Source organism: Zingiber officinale, chromosome 1B, assembly GCF_018446385.1.
Source record: "Zingiber officinale cultivar Zhangliang chromosome 1B, Zo_v1.1, whole genome shotgun sequence".
Classification (NCBI taxonomy): Eukaryota; Viridiplantae; Streptophyta; class Magnoliopsida; order Zingiberales; family Zingiberaceae; genus Zingiber; species Zingiber officinale.
Window position 1 is genome coordinate 22,002,004 of NC_055986.1, and position 23,596 is coordinate 22,025,599.

General features: G+C 34.1%; 2 protein-coding genes across 2 annotated transcripts; one reads left to right on the top strand and one right to left on the bottom strand.

The window, feature by feature from the left end:
- Window positions 1-93: 93 nt before the first annotated feature.
- Window positions 94-4,043, bottom strand: LOC122052570 (mRNA turnover protein 4 homolog). Its single transcript, XM_042614157.1, has 8 exons — window positions 3,889-4,043; window positions 3,608-3,773; window positions 3,421-3,511; window positions 3,293-3,351; window positions 966-1,026; window positions 806-896; window positions 601-677; window positions 94-456 (listed from the first exon to the last, which is right to left on the bottom strand). The coding sequence occupies exons 1-8, from the start codon at window positions 3,914-3,916 to the stop codon at window positions 343-345; spliced, it is 687 nt and encodes a 228-aa protein (XP_042470091.1). The 5' UTR covers window positions 3,917-4,043; the 3' UTR covers window positions 94-342.
- Window positions 4,044-4,696: 653 nt separating this feature from the next.
- LOC122052576 (PRA1 family protein B1-like) lies at window positions 4,697-5,762 on the top strand. Its single transcript, XM_042614170.1, has one exon. The coding sequence runs from the start codon at window positions 4,840-4,842 to the stop codon at window positions 5,506-5,508; it is 669 nt and encodes a 222-aa protein (XP_042470104.1). The 5' UTR covers window positions 4,697-4,839; the 3' UTR covers window positions 5,509-5,762.
- The last annotated feature ends 17,834 nt before the right edge of the window (window positions 5,763-23,596 follow it).

Below are 23,596 nucleotides of genomic sequence, written 5' to 3' on the forward strand. Positions count from 1 at the left end.
TTTTAAATAAAGGATGGCGTTGTAATTTTTATCCTAACTAGATGTTTGATTGTTTCCTAGTGTAAGACATCACAGAAGGGAATCACGAACAAATATTAATAAATAGTAGATAATTAGCGCAAAGAAGATCTACAATTTAACTGGATCACTCAGATCACTCCTAATTGGAGTAGGAAAATTCTGCATTGCTACACAACGCAGTACACATATGTTAATGATACACAATAACATAGCATATTTTGTTTCCTAAGAAACAAGCAAGCCCAACTAAAACAATTTCCTATAGTGACAATCTCTCAGTAGACTTCAATAATCTTGATGCTGACTGTAGGAGTGCCGCAGTTAAGACTCCATATCAGAGTGATCCAAGTCCTCTCTGTAAACCTCAAAATCTTCAGGTGTCCAACGACACAAAAGATGAAGGCGAAAAGTTGCCATCTTAATGTCAAGCAACCTCTGCAAGTATTTACAATGTGTTTCAATTAGTATGCGTCTTCCAACTTTTTAATCAAAGAATAAAAGGTCCCCTGCTTAGTTAGCAGCCATTTAGTGCTATAAATAACAAGTAAAATATTGTTGATGGTATGAATATAGATTTACCAATGTGCGAGCTGCTTCTGGTGACAAAGACATGCCTTCTTCACACACAACAAAGTCCGAAACCAGTTCGACGATTCCTAAGTTTAAAGGTCAAAAAAAAGCCCTCGGCGTTATTTATAATCATCTGAAAACATCAGTGTTTAAATTTTAAAATAACTTAAAACAAACACATGAGAAAGCATATATATATGAGAAGCACAAGAACCTTTATTTAAGCGAACTGGAACACCCTGTTTCCGAAGATATGGCTCCATTTCATGTGTGAACTGCTCCAATGGACCTTCTTTCAAGTCAACCTGCAATTTTATGGAACAGGAAAGTCAGATATGAACATTACTGTACTACAGCAATAATAACTTCCATGCCTTTTCAGTAGCTATGAACCCCATCCTTGCAAAATCATATCCTTCATACTCCCTGAATACTCTGCATAAGTATTGAGGAAAGATTTGTTAAGAATTTCCTGTGTAATAATAAATCAAAATCCAATTAAAATATATATTATCCAATAAATAGTAAGTCTGAAGTTTCATCAATGACATAGTGTTGCTGTGATCAAGATAACTTTCCTTCGTCAGATATATAAATTTTAGTTATGCATCTGCCTATAAGCAACTAGGTTGCAAGGTCAAAAATTTCTAGACAAATATTGTGTCACTATAATTTTATATTCTTTGTTAAATTCCTTAATTGGTTGTAAGGAAGCATAAAGGTAAACGTTTGGAGTCTGCAAACCTTAAAGACAGATTCACAAATGCTTAGAAGACTAGCTATTTGATTTATCTGATTAAAGCTGTGACAACAATAATATGAAATATGCATAGTTCAAGTACAAAATATAAAAATAAATCAATTAATTAGTCTTTTATCAGAATTATATACGGAATACAAATAAATTTTACCAGCTTTAGTCACTAAAAGACAACTTTATTGGACCAGCCAAAAGCCTTAATTTTAATCAAGTATCATAATGCCAATATAGTATAAGATTCATATCATGAATCCATAATTGGAGACGAAATAGAATATTCCTTCTATCATTTTAGTAAAGAAATTTGGTTGCTTTGTTCACTATAAAAGAAAAATGATTTATCAAAACATAATATACCAACATGAATTATCCTCAACTTGCTCCATTAAAAAGAACACAAAATCATAGTAAATAAGTAAATAGTTTAACATGATAATTATTCAGAACATAAGAACTCCCGTTTCTTGTTTTCAAGAACCTAAAGATATTAGCAATTGTTAAGTAACTTAGATAAGTAGAGACGTAGCTATTTCTTTACTAGATTTCATGACAAACAAGGGAACAGAACTTCTAGTCAAATAAAACGTATTTCTTCCTATCTCCACCTTTAAGAAAGGTACGATGATTGCTTAATTGGTAATAGAATCATTGTTACATGATTTTATCAGCATTTAAAAAAGGCTTTCCAAGGCATCAAAGTGTACAACTTAGTTTTGCCAGCAATTTGTGTCAAAGACAGGGAGGTAACTTAGACTAGATACCGTCCAACTTGTGGTCAAATTCTAAAAGTAATTACACAAAAAAGGTAACACCCTTGCATTTATTTTAATGCAGCAAGCAGAAATAAGAAAAACATAAAGAACCACAAATTATGTATAAAACCATGAGGTAAAATATGTAAAGCTAATAAAACCTCTACTCTCTCTTTATTCCTCTCATTTCTATCTTCACATTTGCTTTCATGTATACTTGCCTGCCAGAATGATATTCAGTAGGAAGTGATAATCCTATAATTAGTTCACTCTTATGAATTTGATGAGGTAATTTAAAGTGAAACTTTGCCACATGAACCATCCATGGGTTTTTCAAGGTGTGACAAGTGAACTTTGACTAATGTAAGACCAAAAAATTGAAGCAGCAAAGATTCAAACATACAAGATATGTAGACTTGCAGAGCAATTCAATTCTGAAAAATCCAAATTGACTCAAAAACAATGTTTATTTAAAAATTAAGAAACAACCAAATTAATAAGCCTACTAGATAAGTAGTCACTGTGGGGTGATTTCTAAGTAGACAAGCCCCTAGTTCTGGATTTATAAAAAGGAACCCCTTCTTATGAAGTGAAGCACACGAAGTGCAGATGGAGCAATCAGAGTGAAGGAAAAAAACATATCTAACAACCATTTGCCTAAAATGCAAGATATTGAAGTGGACTATAAATATTGAAGTGAACTATAAAAGACAAAATTTTCAAAATCTAGGCTCTAATAGTGGTGTCAAGTCAACCAAGTGAGTCATCGCAGAATAGTTATTGATCATTGTTTTTTAAATTGTAAATAAGCATTGAATAAATAATAAAATGAAAAGAATGAGATCCATTATTTCCCATAGCTCTTCCATAGATTAAATCATTAAACTCAATTTTCAATTATATAGACGATCCACTTATCGTTGGTAGGTGCTATTGTTACTAAAAATGACTTGCACTGATAAAAACTAGGGTAAATTGCAGCCTACACGTTTGTTACTTGAGATATTATGCCATTTTTTTAGCCTTTGAATTTCACATCATAGGTAAATCATCTACATTGCTTTGTTGTACAATAACATGCTAATGTAAACCTTGTACTAATGAAAGCTAAGTCTACCTCACTAATGTTTATTATAATTTAGAATTGAAGTATATAAAAGTATGGTGAAGCAGGTCAAAAAAGGATTACCTCTCAACTTCTTCTTTAGAGAGATTAGTGAAGAGAAGCCCAGCATCATGACGAATAAACTGACAAAGAACATATCTCGGCATGAACAATGGAATGATTAATTAATAAAGCAAAACAAAAAATCTCACTTTAGAAAGTTTATAAATGCCAGGCTTGACTTCATCAGCTACGGACCGCCCTAAAGCTAACTGCATCACTTTGTTCGATCCAAGAAAAAATCTGCACCAAGGGATTTTATCGTCTAGCCATCATTAGTAAAGAATAACAAGAAATGACATCAAATTTTCTACATCCAGAATATTCTCAACAGAATACCTGCTGTTGGACTTGAGCTGATCTCTGAACTCCTTGAATTTCTGATTCCTCATATTCTCGAAAGTAAATACGTACGCAGAAGGGTAACATTCAACCGCCTCCTTGATAGCGTTCACGATGGCCTCTTTGTGCTCCCTCCCCTTCTTCTTCGTCTTCGACAGGGTCACTGCGCTCATCAAACAAAGCAAGAATCACAAGTCGAAACACACCGAAAAATACCTTTTCGCTAAACAAGTAGATTGCTTGTCAGTGAAATTGATCAGCTACAAGATTCGCCTCACCGGGCCGGTTGCGTTTAGATTTCGGCATCTTCGCGGGGAGGATTTGCTTCTCTACGCCGCCTTTTGCTCTTCGCCAAGGGTTTTAGAACGGCTGTCTCGGAATCGTTTATATAACAAATTAGGGCATCGGACAAAGAGTCAAATGTTGTGACGGATGAAATTGGGCCACCAGTTACTCATGCTTCAGGAGTTAAAATAATTGGGCCGTCGAAACAAAAAAAATTCTATTTCCTTTTAGTTTTCTTTAAAATATATATATATTAGAAATTAAAAATAAAAATGATTTTTAAAAAATAAAAATAAAAAAAAAATTTGAATATTTCAACAGCATTTTTTACTTCAGGATAAAATTTTGGAAAGTATAATATTTGAGACGTAGTTTTCACATCTCTTACAATAAATAAAATCGTAAACTTGAAATTTCTTGTTTAATATTATTATCCTTCATCGTAAATATTAAATTCGGAATCGATTTTATAATAATTATAATTTTAAAGTTATTATAATACATATTTTATATGTAAAAATATTTATATTATAACAACTATATTTTATAATTATTACAATGTAAATTCAACCTACTATATTTATATTACAAGAGCTATGATTTATAATTGTTAAAAGTATTTTATAGTGATGGAGTGGGATGCCTCGTGGATGCCTCTTGATTTAAAATGATTAAAAAAAAAAAAAAAAAAAGATTAGCCATTCTATGATTTCAAAAAATAAGGGCAGTGTTTTGATTTTTGTCCCTAAAAAAATTGCAAAGGTAACTTATAAAATTGCAAGCATAACGCCACCCACTTTATTGTTTTTTAGGCCACCGACGTTCCTTTGTGCACACGCGAAGCGGATCGGCCACCGACGGCCTCACAACTGAAAACACTTTTAAAAACGTCCGAGTCCCTTCTGTTTCGGTCGCAGCTCGAAAACCCTTAGCAGGATCCGGCGATGATGTCCTCCGCCGCCGCCACTCCGTCGACTCTCCCCATCTCGAACCCAACTCCTTCCACCGCCGCCCCTACCGCCCCGGTCGCTACCCCGGCCTTCCGTCTCTTCCTCTCCCGCCTCTCCGATTCCGTCCAACGCTCGCTTTCCAACCGACGCCCGTGGTCGGAACTTGTCGACCGATCCGCCTTCTCCCGCCCGGAATCCCTCTCCGACGCCGCCTCCCGCCTCCGCAAAAACCTCTCCTACTTCCGCGTCAATTACGCGGCCATCATCGCCGCCGTTCTTGCCATCTCCCTCATCACTAATCCGTTCTCCCTCGCCGTCCTACTCGCCCTACTCGCTGCCTGGTGCCTTCTCTACCTCTTCCGCCCGTCAGATTCGCCACTGGTAATCTTCGACCGCACCTTCTCTGATCGCGAGACCCTCGCCAGCCTCGTCCTCGCCACCGTGTTTGTCCTCTTCCTTACCTCGGTCGGATCTCTTCTGATCTCGGCTCTAGTTGCCGGTTCTGCCATCGTCGGAGTCCATGGGGCTTTCCACGTCCCGGATGATCTGTTCCTCGATGAGCGGGAGGCGGGCGCCTCTAGCGGGCTCCTATCCTTTCTTGGTGGAACTGCTCCATCCTTCGCCTCGGCGGCTCCTGCCGTCATAGCGACTGCCCGAGTCTGATAAAGCGATACACTGCTCAGTGAGGCCCTCATGATCTTTCCATTTCGTACTTTTGTTGGCAGGATAAGAAGTATAGAAGAATCGTCGAATTTTGTAAGGTATCTGTGAGGTTTCCCCTTTGTTCTTGTTTTCTTTCTAATGAATGCCTGGATTGATAATGTTCTGTGGATCTGTGGAAGTAGTTTCACATCGAATTGACCTGCATTTTATTTGTATATATGTTGCTTGTGGAAATGCTAATTGTCATTTTGTTATCACAAGTGTTGATAGCAATAGATGTAGATCTTAGTTTTTGATAATATTTTCCCTCTTCTCAAGTTCTGATCTATAATGCAAAAAATGTAGAGGGAAAATTAGATCTGGTGCTGCATAATCAAGTTCTTTCTATTTACTGTATAGAGAAATACAAAAGAATAAAAGTAAGAGATTTTTCTTTCCTAGGAGGATCCTTAGTGATGGTCATTTGATGTTAAAGTTGGAGTTTCTTGTACATCTTTTGCTCTTTGTAGTTTATTATTGTTCAGCACCTACTTATCTTTGAGTCCCTTGATAATGTTTGATGAAAAGATTTATTCTTTGAAATTAACATATGCTATGAACACTGAGATTTTAGCCCTACTAGTCGTCAAGAATATATTTCTGATATGGGATTATCGCCATTAAGGTTTATCCTACTCAACATCTTGTTGCTTTCCCATAGAAATTCTCTCAAAATAATGTTGTTTAGAAAGCCACCTTACACAAACACATATTGGGAAATATCTAAATAATTCCTATTTATTAGATAATAAATTGACTTGCAACAACTTATGATTAGCAGTTTGTGAAGACACTGATGATTATCTTATTATTTCTTTGTTGAACATACAGATATTTTGAATAAGAAGTTTATCTGAATTTTGTGATTTTTTTTCTTGTGAATGATGTTTTGTACGTAAGAACTTTAGAACTTATTGTTGTACTGTAGTATTTAAAACTTAAATTTAATTGGAGTAAAATTATTGTTTTATACACAGATTCCAAATTTTAATTTGGTTCTAAATTTAGAATTCATGTGGAGCTCCAGTGTTAAAAGAAAATCATTAAAATATCCAAGCCTTACTAATTGTTGATAAATTAAAATTTTCGACCTGCCTGGAACGGCCGATGTGTTTTTTTTTCACAATATCCTTTGAACAACAGATGGCTAGCCAAAATTTTTTTTAATTATTGAGCAATTAGAAAAATATCATTTTAAAACATAATTACATTACTGAAAATTTTGATTTCTAAAGTATTATATAAGATTGAATATTTTTTTTATAAAATTGCTATTCATCTCTAGTATTCACTATAAAAAAAATTACAATTACTGATGGAAATTTTCGTCTTAATTTTGTCGGTATATTCGATGAGTAATGAAATTATGATGGAAATGGTTTGTTGGGAGATAATTTGTTAGAAACGATTTTATTGACAAAATCTAAATTTTGAAGTAAAAATTTTTGATAGAAACTAAATTTTCGTCAGTAATATATATTCTGTCGGTAAATATTGATGGAATATATGTTTTCGTCAGTAAATTTATTTGACGTTTACCAATGGAAATAGTATTTCTGTCAGTGTTTATCAATGAAAATAGTGTTTCTATCCGTGTGTTCCAACATAAACACTATTTTCATCCATAAGCCCTTTTGGTAATTTTTAACGGAATTTTTATTTCACCAAAAATTATCGATGGAAATAGTATATTTCATCAGTAAATATCAACATCGTTATTATGATACGTGACGAGGTTTACCGACAGAACAGTATTCGGTCGGTATTTCGTCGATAATAAAAAAAATTATAAGAAACAATTCATATTCAGGATGTACTCTGTTTATAATTTTCATATTCATGATGTACTCTGTTTATAATATCCATAATATCAAAAACACAAATAAACTAACATTCATACAAACAAACATACTAAATTATGGAAAAAGACTAATAAAACATATCTAAATATTCATAATAAAAACAAGCACAATCTAAACAAATCACAAACACAATAATAAAAACAAACTAAATTATCCAAATTTACAAAATCATATATCTAAATTCATACCATGATAGAAAAAACTCTAAATAATGCATCCATATAATAGTAATATAAAATCCTACAGAAAGTCAAATACGATATATTATCATCAGATTGATATATAATTAAAAATTTTACCTATATGTATAATTAATTTTACATGTAATAAAAAAGATACTTGGATAGAAATGAGCAGATGATGATGACGATCAATATATCAATAGGGGCTCCTAAAATATATAGTAATATAATTTTTAGAAATAAGTAGATTAGAATATAAAACAGAATAAATATATTTTATATGATTTATGTATAATAAATAAAAAAATTAAGTTGTCATTGAACAAATTTTTTTAAAAAAACTAATCAACACAGTCTGATGGATCTTGAGTTCCCTGTGACTCAAAATCATGTGATGTCGAGGTCCAAGAGGCAATGACTGATCATATATGGGCTAAGAGAGCTTCTTGATTCACATCCCGTTCGACCCTCCTCTGCTCCTCCTCAACTCTCCTCTGCTTATTAGCAGTCCTCCTCTACTCCTCAGCAGCAATCCACTGAACCATATAGGTCATCCTCTGATTTATTGAGTTTAGTTGAGTGTGTAATTCTTGATTTTTGTGTATTAAAGATTGCACCTCAGTAGAAGAAGAGGAACTAGCACAACTCCTAAGAGTCCTCAAACGATCGAATACAACTTTGACCTGAGAGTCAAGACCATAGAGAGTGAAGTGTTTTATCCTTCCATCGATAACATCATAATATGTCTCATTTATTGTCTTGGTGGATAGAGGTTGTGACTCCCCCTTCTGTTGGTGGCTGAAATGCCTCAGCCACTCCATTTGTCATTTGCTCCTATGTAAAAAAATATAATATAATTAATATCTAATTTGATCATAATTACTAAAGTTAATAAAGATCGGAATAGTTAAATATAATAAAGTTAATAATCTTACGTGTATGGCCTAAGATCGAGGATCAACAAATATATCATCCTTCTTCTTGTGGATCTTGAGAAAGACCTCCATACGAGTGGGTTGTCAGGCTAGATCACATTCTTACATACACAAATAATTTGGGACAAAATTATACAAGTTTGATAATAAATATAAAATTTACTTATATAATTTTAAATTAAACTCACTAGTCATGGCATGCTCAACAATAGATCTGGATTATGACGTATGTCGAGCAGTTCAATGCCCTTCTTTCTTATATAATATAAAAGGTCTCTGTACAGTTTTGCACAAATATATATTTCAAGTGTCTACAAATTGTGCCTCATGCTCCTCCTAGATATATTTTTTCTGCAATTATAAGTTAAAAATTTACTATATTAAAAGATAAATATATTATACAATATCAAACATATTAAATTTACTTACCACAAATTTGTTATAATAGAAAGTCTTCATCTCCTGGTTTACATGTCTCCATGTAGTACTAAAAGTGCATGCTCTCTCTTTAAATTTTCTACTGATATATATCACTACTCAATGGTGTAAAACTACATAAACAATTATTAAGATATGAGAAATATGTTATAAATAAATTCATATATGACCTTGAATTACTAATAACAAAAAATACTTATGACTCTCCAATAACCCTAAGCACCCATCTGGAGTAAAACTGCATAAAAAAATATTAAGATATGAGAAATATATTATAAATAAAATCATATATGAACGTGAATTACTAATAACGAAAAATACTTACAACTCTCCAAAAACCCTAAGCACCTTGTAGCCATGGAGTGCTATTGTCTGCTGCTCTACTATAATAATGTCTATAAAATAACATTACAGCATATCATAATAAATTTTACTAATGATAATATAAATACAAAACAATATAGAAGCATAACTTATTTAATGAACAATAATGTTAATATTTAATTATCATTAGCATCTGACTAATTAACATTAACAGTTTTTAAGTCCTCATCATTAGACTTTGTTAGTTTAACAAGATCCTCACTATTGGACATCTCTCCATATCTATTTCCTCGTAAGTGACATTAATATTTACAAGTAATTGAGATGTGGATTAAAGTTGTGAATCGACCGAATACCCCTCCACTTTGTTATTCTAAAATGCTTCATGGTTTTAAGTAGTAATGGTGTTCAGTATTTCTATGGTCGAGCAAGGCTTCATTCGACAAACAGACAATCATTCACTAGATCTTCTTCTCTTTTTAGGGTATTCAAGATAGAAAACTTGACCTGCTTGTATCCCAAAAATAAAATGTTCAAACTTATTGAACCTTTTGTTTGTATTAACCTCGACTAAATTATAGTTTGGATATATTCTGCTACCTATTCTTAGGGTTGAATCATACCATAAACATTTAAATGACACACACCTTTTTATAGGTAATGTAGGATATTTAACGTATATGATTTCGTCAAGTCTACCATAGTAATTAAACTCAATATTACTGTTGTCTATAGATCTTTTGATGCAAACACCAGAATTATAGGTTAATCTCTGTGAATCTCGTTGTATCATATGGAATTTAATGTTATTAGCATAGTAACCAGAGTGCGTCATTATTTTATGGAGAGATCTTGATGCAAGATTCATTATCTTATCATTTTACACATTTGATACTCTACGGTCTTTCACCTATAAAAATAGTTATGATAAATTAGGATACTTCTTAATACACATAAACTAAAAAAATTCACAAATTATCTAATTTACATATATTTGAAATCTTCTAACTTTACAGCTACCTCATTTGTACTTATTGATGGATTTTGTAGATATAGTTATTGTTCATACAAGCTGGAAAAAAGGTAATTTTATGACAATTAGAATATCAAGCAAACAAATTAAATGGGGGATAAATGCTTGATTAGATAAGTCAATTTACTTTATGTATGATTTGACTTCATCACAGTTTAAGAGTATGTATGTTCTTGTAGCATGATATTCTTCTTGAATTAATCATCTAGAAATAGATGCACCCATTAGTTTACCAGGAAATTTGAAAAGAGAAAGCACTGATTGTGGTTCCTTACGACTGACAAAGGAAGGGGGGGGGGGGGGGGAATTGCCCTGTACAAACTAAACAAAATACCTTTCTCGATCTTATAGCGCTTGATTAAAACACCTGTACAAAAAAATTACATCACTTTCTAAGTAATAGTTTTCTTCTTTTTACCTGGTATGTGAGTATGATACTTATAATGAGGGTGAGTACAAATTCTGTATTCAATCAGTTCACTGCCTTTATTCCAAAAAATCATATAATTATTTATACAACAATCAATCTTCTCTACAAGTAAACATAAACATCTAACCAATTTTTTTATACTGTAAAAATTATCGGTCATTATGTTATCAGAAGGGAGCAACTCTAACATCAATTGACATATGTTATCGTAACATATTTATGAAAAATCACTACAAGAAAATCCTTATTTAACAATACTCAAAAGACAACTATTTTATGCCAAAACCGCCGTTGTCTTTTACTCTTTCACAACGGTTTTAACAAAAATCGTTGTCTTTGAAGGGTTGTTCGGAGGCTACGACAACGGTTTTTATAAATCGTTGTCTATGTGTGTTTTTTTGGGCTACAACAACATCATTAATGATGTTCTACTTTCATATTTAATAATCTTGCAGCAGCTGATAGTTGGGAATGATCAGAAGGAATATCTTCCCACACTTCTCTTTCACTAGCCTTTAACATTTCATATAGTTGTTGATATTCAGGTATTGATATTTCATCCAGATTGGAATAATCAACTGCATTCATCACATTGTGAATCATTGATTGCATTGTAATATCATTAGCTGATGATTTCCCAACAATAGTTATGTCAGATGACGAACCACAGAAGGTCCAATTGGTTCATACAAATAAGGTTCTTCCTGACAGTACTAATTGTAGTAATTTGGTACAAAATTATTTCTACATATATGTACCTTCACAATATCCTCATCACAAAAGGCTCTATTTATACATTTGTAATGATTACATGAGCATCGTAACTTGATATCATTCATACATTCTGAATAACTCTTAGCAAAGTTCATAAACTACTCAACTTCAATAATAAAATCATTTCTAATAAATCCATTTTCTAATCGATTGTACATCCAAGTTTTGTATTGGTGTAGTAAGCATCAATGATCAAACTTAGGTTTGATTAATGACAAATGGATTAAAATTAGATGTTATGTTATCTAACCTCATTACCAAATATGCAGGACTTGACTGGTCTGAAGGAGCTAACACCAGGCTAAAATCCAGCTAAGTCTGTTGAACCTAATAGTTGGTTGGAAGTCCAAATATATCAATGAGTAGTCGAATATCTAGCGAAAAGTTCAGTTGGGTCTGTAGGACCTAACAGTTGGTTGAAGTTCAGTTAGGTATGCAGACCTAACAACTGGCAGGAAGACCTAGTGGGCCAAAGGAGAGTCAAGCGATTCTACATGGTAAGTGAGGTAAGTCATTAGAGGAGAGTGATCCAGTAAAGACATGTTCCTGTTTAAGGGAATAGTAGGCATTGGTCCAGCTTAGAACCATTTTGAATGTCTAATCTGAGAACCATAACTGATATTTATCTTGGTAAGACATGTCTAATTAATAATGTTATTTTTATATTGTGATAATTCTGTTTTGCAGGTTACATTTTATTTTTGGACTAATGCACCTTTGTAGGATTAATAAGCAAAAATTATTTTCGGATGAATAGTGTTGGAGGCACCTCAGAGGTGCTCGGATGCGCCTCGAATCCGTGTGGAAGGCACCCTAGATAGGATGGAGGCACCCTCGAAGAGAAAGTTTGCAGATAAGGTTTCATTGTGCGAAGGTGCCCTAGAGGTGCCTTGGAGGCGCATTAGAGGAGCCTCATAGGAGCTTGGAGGCACCCTCGAGCAGATAGGAATCGAAACTCACAAACCTGATCAAATCCGAAATTATTGAGATCAAATTTTAGCTTGGAAGCACCTCCAAGGAGGATTAGAGGCGCCCTCAACGCACTTTAAAAGAAGCATTCGGCCAGCAAAACCACAACAACTTCTATACGCAATCTTTCTAGATTTCGGCTGCTCCGACTTCGTCCTCTTGTTGTGTTGCGACGTTGCAATGCCCTCCTACTACTGAGAAGTCGTCCAACACCAAGCTCGATCTGATAATCTTCACGTGTTGGGTAATGAAATTTTTAATTAAGCTTTTAATTACTGCATAAAGGAAAGTGTAAGTTGTTATACTTGTTCTTAGTTTACTGTTGTATTTGATTCACTCTTTCGGTGGTTTCGGAAGAAGTTTTTAGTGGATTGTCCCCGTCGATACGGTCTAAGGGCTTGTCAGTCTTGGAGTAGGAGTCGTCGAAAGCTCCAAACCAAGTAACTGATTGTGTCTTGGTTTTCTTTTTCTCGCATTTTATTTAATTCCGTTGCGCACTTTGTTTTAAATTTTAAAAAAAAGACTCTCGTTTTAAAATCACATGATTCACCCCCTCTCACGTATCATTGATTTTACAAGTGGTATCAGAGCTTGGTACGCTCTGAATTTATGCAACCACCAATCGAGCAGGAGGTTCTCTTATTTTTTTTCTTTAAGCATCATTCAGTTTTAAGCTTTTTGATCTAGTTCACATTGGTGCAATCACCTTTTTTGGATAAATTTTCTCATTGCAAAATACTCAAAATTGGTACAACACCAATCAAGTTTTCTTACTTTTATCATCTCCTAGACTACTAATTCAAACCCTGGTCTTGGGATTCCATTATTGCTTGTTGTTTTTGTGTGAAAGACTCTCTTTCTAAAGATGACTAAAACGAAGGATACTGTTGGATCGTAAAGTTCGCTGGGGGGGGGTGTGAATAATGATTGCCAAGAATTCAAAAATCAAATCGAGTACGCAGCAAAAATAACAAGCACAACGCTAACAAAATTAATTTCACTTGGTTCGGAGTCTTCGTCGACTCCTACTCCAAGTCCCATACGCGAGAGTGTTTTCATTGGGCAATCACTAGTAGTTCGCAAAAGGATTACAAATTAAGTACAAGAACTTGTAAAATGAAATTACCGATAACAAGAAAATAAGGACTGAATCGTTGGTTGTCGGAGAAGCTTCGCAGCGTAGCAGGAGCATCTTGGAAGCAGCGCGCACGAGAGCAATCACAGAGAGAAGGTGTTCACCAAAGCTCTGGTGGAAGGCTCCTTTTATAGGAGTGCTCCGAGCGCCCGGATCCCTTCTAGGCGCCTGGACTGTGACATCGGCCAACCAATCGGCACGCTCCAAGCTGTCAAGATAAAATTTACCTTCCGAGCGTTCGGACCACTTCTGAGTGTCCGAACCATCCGAGCGTTGGACCTTCTTTTCCAACAGGCTGCTTTCCTGCAAGACAAAGTTAATTCGAAGTAAATACAAATTATACTACCCTGCAAAATAAAGTATTAGCACAATTATAGTCAAATAGAGTAGTAATTAGTTCATGTCCTCCGAAGACCAGGAACTAGTCAAGGTCTCAGTCTAGGGATCACAAATGGACCTAAACTAGACCGACGCCTATTGTCCCTCAATTGGGACGCATTCTCATAGTCACTCTCCTCCAGTGACTTACCTTCACTTACCGTTTGTCAGACATCCGGTCAGTCCGTCGACCAGTCTGGACTTCGTGCCAGCTATTCGATCAGTCCGTCGACCTAGCTAAACTTCCCTGCAACACTGAGTTAGCACAATAGATAAAATGATACGGCAAAATATCGTTAGCAGAATTTAAGCATAACCTAGGGTTATCTCCCCCTAGGGTTGCCTATCTTTACTTACCAGGACTTCCATTGTTCGGCTTCACTCACCAGGACTTCCTCCACCTAGCTTCACTCACTAGGACCCGACTTCACTCACCAGGACTTCCACTACCTAGGTTCACTCACTAAGATTTGGCTTCACTCACCAGGACTTCCACCACCTTGCTTCACTCACTAGGACCTGGCTTCACTTACCAGGACTTCCATTACCTAGCTTCACTCACTAGGGCTCGGCTTCACTCACCAGGACTTCCACTACCCAGCTTCACTCACTAGAATCTGACTTCACTCACCAAGACTTCCACCTTACCTAACCTCCAGTTAGGACTAGTCACTCAATAGACTTCTCATCTGCCTATCCTTTGGTTAGGACTTACCTTTGCTAGTCATCTATTACTGACTAAGCTTCTCTCTTCCAAACATCAAGTCCTGTTTGGATCAATCCTTGGTCAAACTAACCAGACTTAGGTATTTTGTCAAACATCGAAACCCTATAGGTCGATTGCACTAACAGATACAACACTGTTTGTCCTCCATTTTCAATGGAAATAATTTCTCCTACTGGAAAAGAAGAATGGAGGTGTACATGAAGATAGAAATTGACCAGTTGTTTAGCATACGATGAGGGTATAAAACTCCTAAGGATGAAACAACTAGGATTCCACTTAACCCAGAAAGATGGAACCTAGAGATGAAGAAACAAGCCCAAGTTGATTCAAAGGCCCTGAACACCCTTCAATGTGGGCTAACCGAGGAAGAATTCAATCGAGTTGGGTCAAGAACGCGAAGGAGTTATGGGACAAACTCATCGAATTACACGAAGGAACAAATTATGCAAATGTAACGAGATGCGATCTTCTTTTAAATAATTTATTTAATATGAAAATGCAAGACGGAGAGACGGTGAACCAGCTACATGTGAGGATCGAGGACATTCTCAGTGGGCTCCACCTAATCGGCCACCAACTGGAGAACAGAGACATTATAAGGTACACCCTAAACTTGTTTCCTCGAAATGCATTATGTGCATCTATTGTGGATGCCTATAAAATTTATAGGAATCTTTCAAATTAAAACTAGATGAGTTATTTTGTGAACTTGAGCTTCATAAATAGACTAACTCAAAATAGGTCGAGAAAGGTATGACTTTTCTTGCAGATTCTTCAAAGGAGGACAAGCCGAAAAAATTCAAGAAGAAGAAGAAGAAGGCCTTCAAAGTCACTTGGGACGAGTCATCCTCAGAGAAATTGGATAACAACGAATCTAGGTAAAACAACTACCTCACACTCATGACAACCAAACCAGAATCAGAAAGCCAGCTGGATCAAGATGACGAGTCTGAGTACGAGTTAAGTTATGAGTCCTTACTCATTTCTGAATATTCCGATGTGATAAATTCTAACTTAACTACTATGCTTTTTAAAATTATTGCATGCATGAATAGGACTCCTTGAAACAAATGAAACATAAGTCAAAGAACAAGTTAATTCCCAAAGAGAAAATACTAACTCAACTTAAGTCGAAAGACTTGAGGAAAAAAATTCTAATCTAAAAACTGAAATAACTAATTTAAAAGAACTATTAGAAAAATTCACTGTTAAATCCAAGTACCTAAATATGATATTTGGATCTCAACGAGTTGTGTACAATAAATCCGGACTCGGATACAAGTTAAACTCGACAAATAAAACTTTTATATCACTAATAAGCCAAAATAAAAATCAAATCAAAGTTTGGGTTCCAAAAGCTTGTCTAACCAAGCAAGTAGGACCAAACTAATATTATATACCTAAAAATAAAATCCACTACCTAAAACTAAAATGAGACAAAATTAATAACTCAAATCCAAAAATTAACCACAAACTCAAATCTTATCAAATCAAAATTTAAACTATAATAAATCAAATCCAAACTTAAACTACAAATTCCAATCAAATCCAAACTTAAGCAACAAATACAACTCAAATCCAAACTCAAACTGTAAATTCAACTCTAGCAAATCAAATCCAAACTCAAGCTATAATTAAGTCTACTATAACTACAAAATAAATCGACATAAACCTAAAATTTAACCCAAGTTCAATAATTTATGAGGAGACACCTAACTAGTTGGCACCTCCAAAATAATAGTCTACCTAATTGGGTAATTAGGTTTAGATTAAAAAGATAAGTTGACTCTGTAGGATCGAAAAGAATTTAGATATCTCCACAATAGCATGATATTGTCCACTTTGGGCCTAGACCCTCATGGCTTTGCTCTTGGGCTCTCCCCAAAAGGCCTCATGCCAATGGAGATATCTTTTCTCTTATAAACCCATGATCTTTCCCATGTGTTTCCAATATGGGACTATGTTTGCAACCTTGCAACCCCAACAATCCCCCCCTCAAACAAAGGACCATGGGCTTCCCACGTCCGATCCTTGACCCATCAGGACTTCCTGCCCCTCGGTCTACTCGACCTACTAGGACTTCCTGCCCCTCGGTCCACTCGACCTACTAGGACTTCCTTGCCTAGCCGCAACTAAGACTTCCTGCCTGGTGTCTGGTCCTCTTGATCCGAACATAGGAGCCCCCACTTTCTTTGTTCGAGGTCAATATTGTACTCACATGGTTCAATCAGACCATAGCTCTTGTGCACAGTTGGCGGTTAAACCTTCTGGCAGTCCAGGCTCTGATACCAATTGTAGGATCGAAAAGAATTTAGATATCTCCACAATAGCATGATATTGTCCACTTTAGGCCTAGACCCTCATGGCTTTGCTCTTGGGCTCTCCCCAAAAGGCCTCATGCCAATGGAGATATCTTTTCTCTTATAAACCCATGATCTTTCCCATGTGTTTCCAATATGGGACTATGTTTGCAACCTTGCAACCCCAACAGACTCTTGTCCAACCATAGTACCAGGGTTGGGTGAGATGACAGTACATTAGGAAAATTTGGTTTGGAAAGTTAGGTAGGGTAAGGCGTACCCTATTTTGTCTACTTAACTAAGTAAAACTAACCGAAGCTATCTCATCACATCCTAGGCTAGTTTGACCAAGGTGTATCAAAACGAAGATTAAATGTTTAATTTCTCAAAAAGGCTTTGTCTAGAAGTGGTCGTTACTCCAAATTAACTAAAGGTTAAACCTGAATCCAACACAAAGTCAAATGATTTTCAAATATAAATCTATAACTAATCATCTCACAAAATTATAGGATACTTTCGATTGAAAATATAGAATGAGTGAGATGATTAAAGATAAATTAAATTAAATTTAAATTTAAATTAACATTAAATTTAAATTTAAAATAAAATAAATTAAAATTAAAATTAACTTAAAATTTAAATTTAACTTTATTTAAAATTAATTAATAAACACTTAATTTAAACTTAATTAATTAAAAATTAATTTAAAACTTAAGTTAAACTTAATTAAAATTAATTAAAACATAATTTAACACTTAATTAAAACTTAGTTTAAACTTCATTAAAACATAATTTAACATTTAATTTAAACTTAATTAAAACTTAGTTTAAACTTAATTAAAGCATAATTTAACACTTAATTTAAACTTAATTTAAACCTAATTAAATAATTAAAACTTAATTTAACACTAAATTTAAACTTAATCAAAACTCTTTTAGAACTAATTAAACCTTAATTAAGCCATTTAAAATTAAATTAATTAACTTAATCAACATTAACTAAATCCTTTAAAATTAATTAATTAATTAAATCATTTAAAATCAATTAAACTTAAATAGTTTAATTTAAAAAACTTAATTAAATCTTATTAAAATCTCAAACTTAAACTAAATTTAATTAATTAAACTTGATTTAAAACCTAATTATATTTAACCTATGATATAAAAATGTAAAATATTTATTAATAACATTAGCTCAATCAACTTAATAAAAAATCCAGTGCATCGTTCAAGAACCAAACACATTAAATTTAAACATCACTTTATCAGGGATCATGTGGTTAAAAGAGACATTGAACTCAATTACGTTGAGTTCAAGTCAAATATAGCTCATATCTTTACAAAACCACTCACTGAATATGAATTTAGCAATTTACGCCGATAGTAAAAATGTACATGATAAATTAAGACTTAATCTCTTACTTCATTCTTACATGTTAAATAATTTTTCAATTTCTAGGCTACTCTTCTTTTTACATTTTCTCAAAATCCTCATTTTTCTAGTTTTCAAAATCTATTATGGACTTAACCTATGTCTTTCTTTAGACAGCATGATCCTATAGCTTTAGACATCCATCATCTCATAAGCACATTAAAATTACCTTGTTTGTGTGTTCAAAAATATAGAAAGGTGTGAGATGCATAGAGTATTGCTTGGACTTCAAATGATTATTTCAATGCATCAATATAAATTTGGATAAAAAAATACCAAGATACATTGATCAGATTAAATAATCTTCCTAAGTGAACAACTAATTGGATAAATCTATTTAACTTGACTAACCAAGTAAACACTACTATCTTCTATTAGTTAGTTAATAACTAAAGGGTAGACATTTAAGGATAAATTTTTAGATAATTATTTTCAAATAATATCATATTAAGGGGAAGGATCAGTTTTGAAAACAGATTACTTTGAAAATTTTCGTCAATTTTTGAAAATATTTGAAAACTCTTGAAAACTATTTCCTTGAAAAAAAATGATTACTTTAAAAATTACTTATTGTAAAAAATACTTGAGTTATTTTTTGGGTTGCTTTGAAAAATAGAAAATACCTTGAAAAATGTTGTGAAAAATATTTGTAAATTTTTATACCTGAAAAGGATTTAAAAATACTTGGAAAAATATTTTTAAGAAAATACTTTTAAAATGATTTTAAAAATTATCTTAAAAATATTTCCAAACTGCTTGTAATTTTTTTAGAAAACTAAAAATTAATTATTTTGAACCATGGTTTAAAAAATATTTTAAATATTACTTTGAAAAAAATTCTATAAATTATCATTTGAAAATTCTTAATTTGAAAGATCTTTTTGAAAATTTACTTTAAAAATTCACTTTATATTTACTTTGAAAATTCACTTTAAAAAATTACTTTACAAAATTTACATTGAAACTTTACTTTAAAAATTACTTTGCAAAATTTGTTTTGAAAATTTACTTAAAATTTGATTTGAAATTTTGGAAAGATGTTTCAAAATTGAACACACTTTTGAAACTAAACACAATTTTTTATGACTTAGAAAGTATTTTTGAAACATACCTTAAAATTGCTTTCAAAAGTGTTTTTTATACATTGAAAAACTTTGAATAAATATTTTGAAAACATTTTTGGCATATTGTGTTAAGTATTAAAAATCCTTGAAACCCCTCCATAAAATAGACCTGAAAACCTTGAGCATTTTACAAGTTTACTTATTTTATTTACATGTTTTATACTTTTTGTGAAACTTATTTACATATCTATTTTTGATGAATGTCAAAAGAAGGAAAGTAAGAGTTTAAGTAAGAAAAAGTAAGAAATTAAGAAATTATATAAAAAACTTAACCTTAAAAATGATTAAGAGAATAAACACAATCAAATCATTTATGTCTCTTAAATCATTTTGCATTTTCATTTTTTTTCTCTATGTTTTTCTAACTAACTCAGATTGTCATTGCATCAAAAAAGGAGAAATTGTTAGTGCAGTAAGCACCAATGATCAAACTTAGATTTTGATCAATGACAAATGGATTAAAGTTAGATGTTGTGTTATCTAACCTTGTTACCAAGTGTGCAGGACTTGATGGGTCTGGAGGACCGACACCAAACTTAAATGTAGCTAAGTCTGTTAGACCTAATAACTAGTGGAAAGTCCAGATATGTCAAGGAGTAACCTGATATATGAAGGGAAGTTTGATTGGGTCCATGGGACCTGACAGTTGACTGAAGTCCAGTTGAGTCTGCAGACCTAACAACTGGTAAAAAGACCTAGTGGGTCAAAGGAGAGTCAAGTAATTCTGCATGGTAAGTGAGGTAAGTCACTAAAAGAGAGACTCAATGAGGACATGTTTCCGTTTGAAGAAACAATAGGCGTTGGTCCAACTTAAAGTCATTTTGGATGTCTAAGTTGAAAACCATTACTAGATCTTAATTTTGATAAGATAGGGTCTAATTAATAATGTTATTTCTATATTGTGCTAATTCTATTTTTGGACTAATGCACTTTTACAGGGTTAAAAGGCAAAAATCAACATCGGATGAACAATGTCCGAAGCGCCTCGGATCCGCATGGAAGGTGCCCTAGATAAGGTCGAGGCGCCCTCGAAGAGATAAGGTTTCATGGCGCGGAGGCGCCCTAGAGGCGTTGGAGGTGCCTCGGAGGCTCCTTAGAAGAGCTTGGAAGCGTCCTCGCGTGGATAGGAACTGAAGCTCATGGAGCTGATCAAGCCCAAAATTACTGAGATCAAATTTTAGCTTGGAGGCGCCCTCGACGCATTTTAAAAGAAGCATTCAGCCAGTAAAACCACAACAACTTCTATATGTGATCTTTCGAGATTCCGACTACTCCTACTTCGTCCTCCCTTTATGCTGCGACATTGCTACGCCCTACTACTATTGAGAAGTCGTCTAACACCGAGCTCGATCCGATAAGTTTTTACACTTGTTGGGTAACAAAATTTTTAATTAAGTTTTTAATTATTGCATAAAAGAAAGTGTAGGTTGTTACACTTGTCCTTAGTTTATTGTTATATTCGATTCACTCTTTCGGTAATTTTGGAAGAGGTTTTTAATAGATTTTTCGTCGATACGGTCTGAGAGATTGTGGGTCTTGGAGTAGGAGTCGCCGAATGCTCTGAACAAATTAACCAATTTGTATCTTGGTTTTCTTTTTATTGTATTTATTTAATTTCACTGCACACTTTGTTTTTAATTTTTAAAAAATCATATGATTCAACCCCCCCCCCCCCCTCCCCCTTTCGTGTGTTATTGATCCTACACTTTGTTTATATACATTGCTACCTAATGAGAATACAATTTATATTTGTTACAAAGTATATGGGTCGTTAAAACTATTAAATTGAGAATTAAAAATATAATTTATTTTTCCAATATTGAACTTGTAGTATGTATCAACCTAAATCGCAAGAAACTTAGGATGCGTTTGGTTTATCCGTTTTCCATTTTAATTTTCTGAAAAATACGGGTTTTCTAGAAAATAAAAAATGACTTTTAGACATTCTCTATTTTTTATAGAAAATGTTATCTATTTTTTTAGAAAACAGACATAGAAAATGTAAATCAAACACCATTTTTCAGAAATACGCGTTTTCCAGAAAATGAAAATGATTTCAGATCAACAAATAACAAACTATACTATCTTTCATGTTCCGACCAAAGTTAATGAGCTCTAAAATTAACATAGATGTAAATATACCCACATTAAAATAACAAAATGATTATATCATGTTATAGATCATAATACTAACTTAACCTACATCTAAATTCAATCATGTAAAATAGCATATATGTACTGTTTAATAAATTATAAATGAAGATGAGTAGTCCAGCTGGAGAAGAGCAGCAATGTAGTATACTACAAAATAAAAAAAAAAGTTTAGCTAAAATTAATCACAAATAATCATAACAAAGGTATAGCTGAGCTTGCGACAAAACAAGTTTGTAGTCGCGAGCTGGCGACAGGCCAAGCTCATAACCACTAGTTGGTGGTCGGCCAAGTTCACAAGAAGACCAAGCTGGCAGCGGCAATCCCAAGTTGGCAGCGGCAAGCCCATGGTCGGCCAAGCTATCGGTCGTGAGCTAGTGGTCGACCAAGCTAGTGGTCGGCCAAGCTATCGGCCTCATGCTGGAGGTCATCCAAGCTACCAACTGTGACCGAGCTGCTAGCCGCAACCAAGCTCGCGGCCAACAGCTGGCGACCGCCCAAGCTACTGGCCGGCCAAGCTAGCAGTCGACCAAGATGCCGACCGTGTTCTGGCGGTTGTCTACGCTTCCAGCCATGGCCAAGCTGCCATTCGTGACCAATAGCTAGCAGCCACCCAAGCTGCGATCGGCTAAGTTGCAAGCCGTGATCTGGCGACCGACCAAGCCACCAACACGTTCTGGCTACCATAGTTGAATACTGGCGGATTCAGAAAGAGGGACAGACGGTGGAGAGGATAGAGTTTACTGATCACCGGAGCCACTGGAGACGATTGGGGAAGAAAAAGTCGTGCGTGTGAGAAAAATTGAGTCTGTGCCCTCATATTTTCCAACCCCGCCTTATTGGCGAAATTGCCGACGGAATCATAATTCTGTCAATAGCTCGGGCTAGGGGTTACTGACAGAATTAAGATTCCGTCAAGGATTTCCGACGGAATAATATTTCCATCAGTAGTTTGGGCTAGGGCTTTCGGACGGAATCACAGATTCCGTTGTTAATCCGAGTTAGAAATTAGGGTTTAACGCTGCACTCTTCCCTTCCTGACACAATTGAGATTCCATCGAAGATTATTGACGGAATCTCAATTCCATCAGTGTATTCCAATGGAATACCAATTCCATCGGAATACACCAAAGGAATAAAATTCCATTGGTATTTCCATCGGTCCCTCCTTTAAAAAAAACTTAATGTGATTATGTGTGATATTTTAGCCTTACCATTAAGAGTATTTAATCAAAGCTCAAAAAAATATGTTAAGAAAACAAATTAACAAGGTCAGTTTATATATACTCAATTATTAGCAATTATTTAGCAAGCATCTTCTGATTTTCCTTCTGACCGAGCAACATTTGGCCTCCATTTTTTTTAGTTGGCATGAAGTCTAACTTACGTCAATTAACCTTGGAATAATAGATCCAGGCACCTAAAAGACTTTTAGGGATTCCTGAGATAAATCAAAAAGTATTCATAGCAATTTAATATTTATAAGTCAACTATTCATTAAAAAAAATCAATTCGTCTAAATAGGATTCGCTCCCTAAATGTCTGAAAACTGAAAAAGCCATACAATTGATTCGATTCCTAAATGCCTGGAGAACTGAGAAAGTCATACAATTGCCCCAGAGCAAATAATTTGGTCACTATTTTTTTTTATTTATCCATTACACAATGTGATTTGTGACACAATTTGCAATCACATTATCTAAAATGAGAAACTCGAAATTCTGACAGTAAATCTAAATGTAGCACTTAAGAATTACATGAAAAGAACACCTCACCTTTCCTCGAGCAATAAAGTTGGAAGGAATAGCACATAAACCTTAAAACTATGATGAATGAGGATACCAGTAAAATCAGC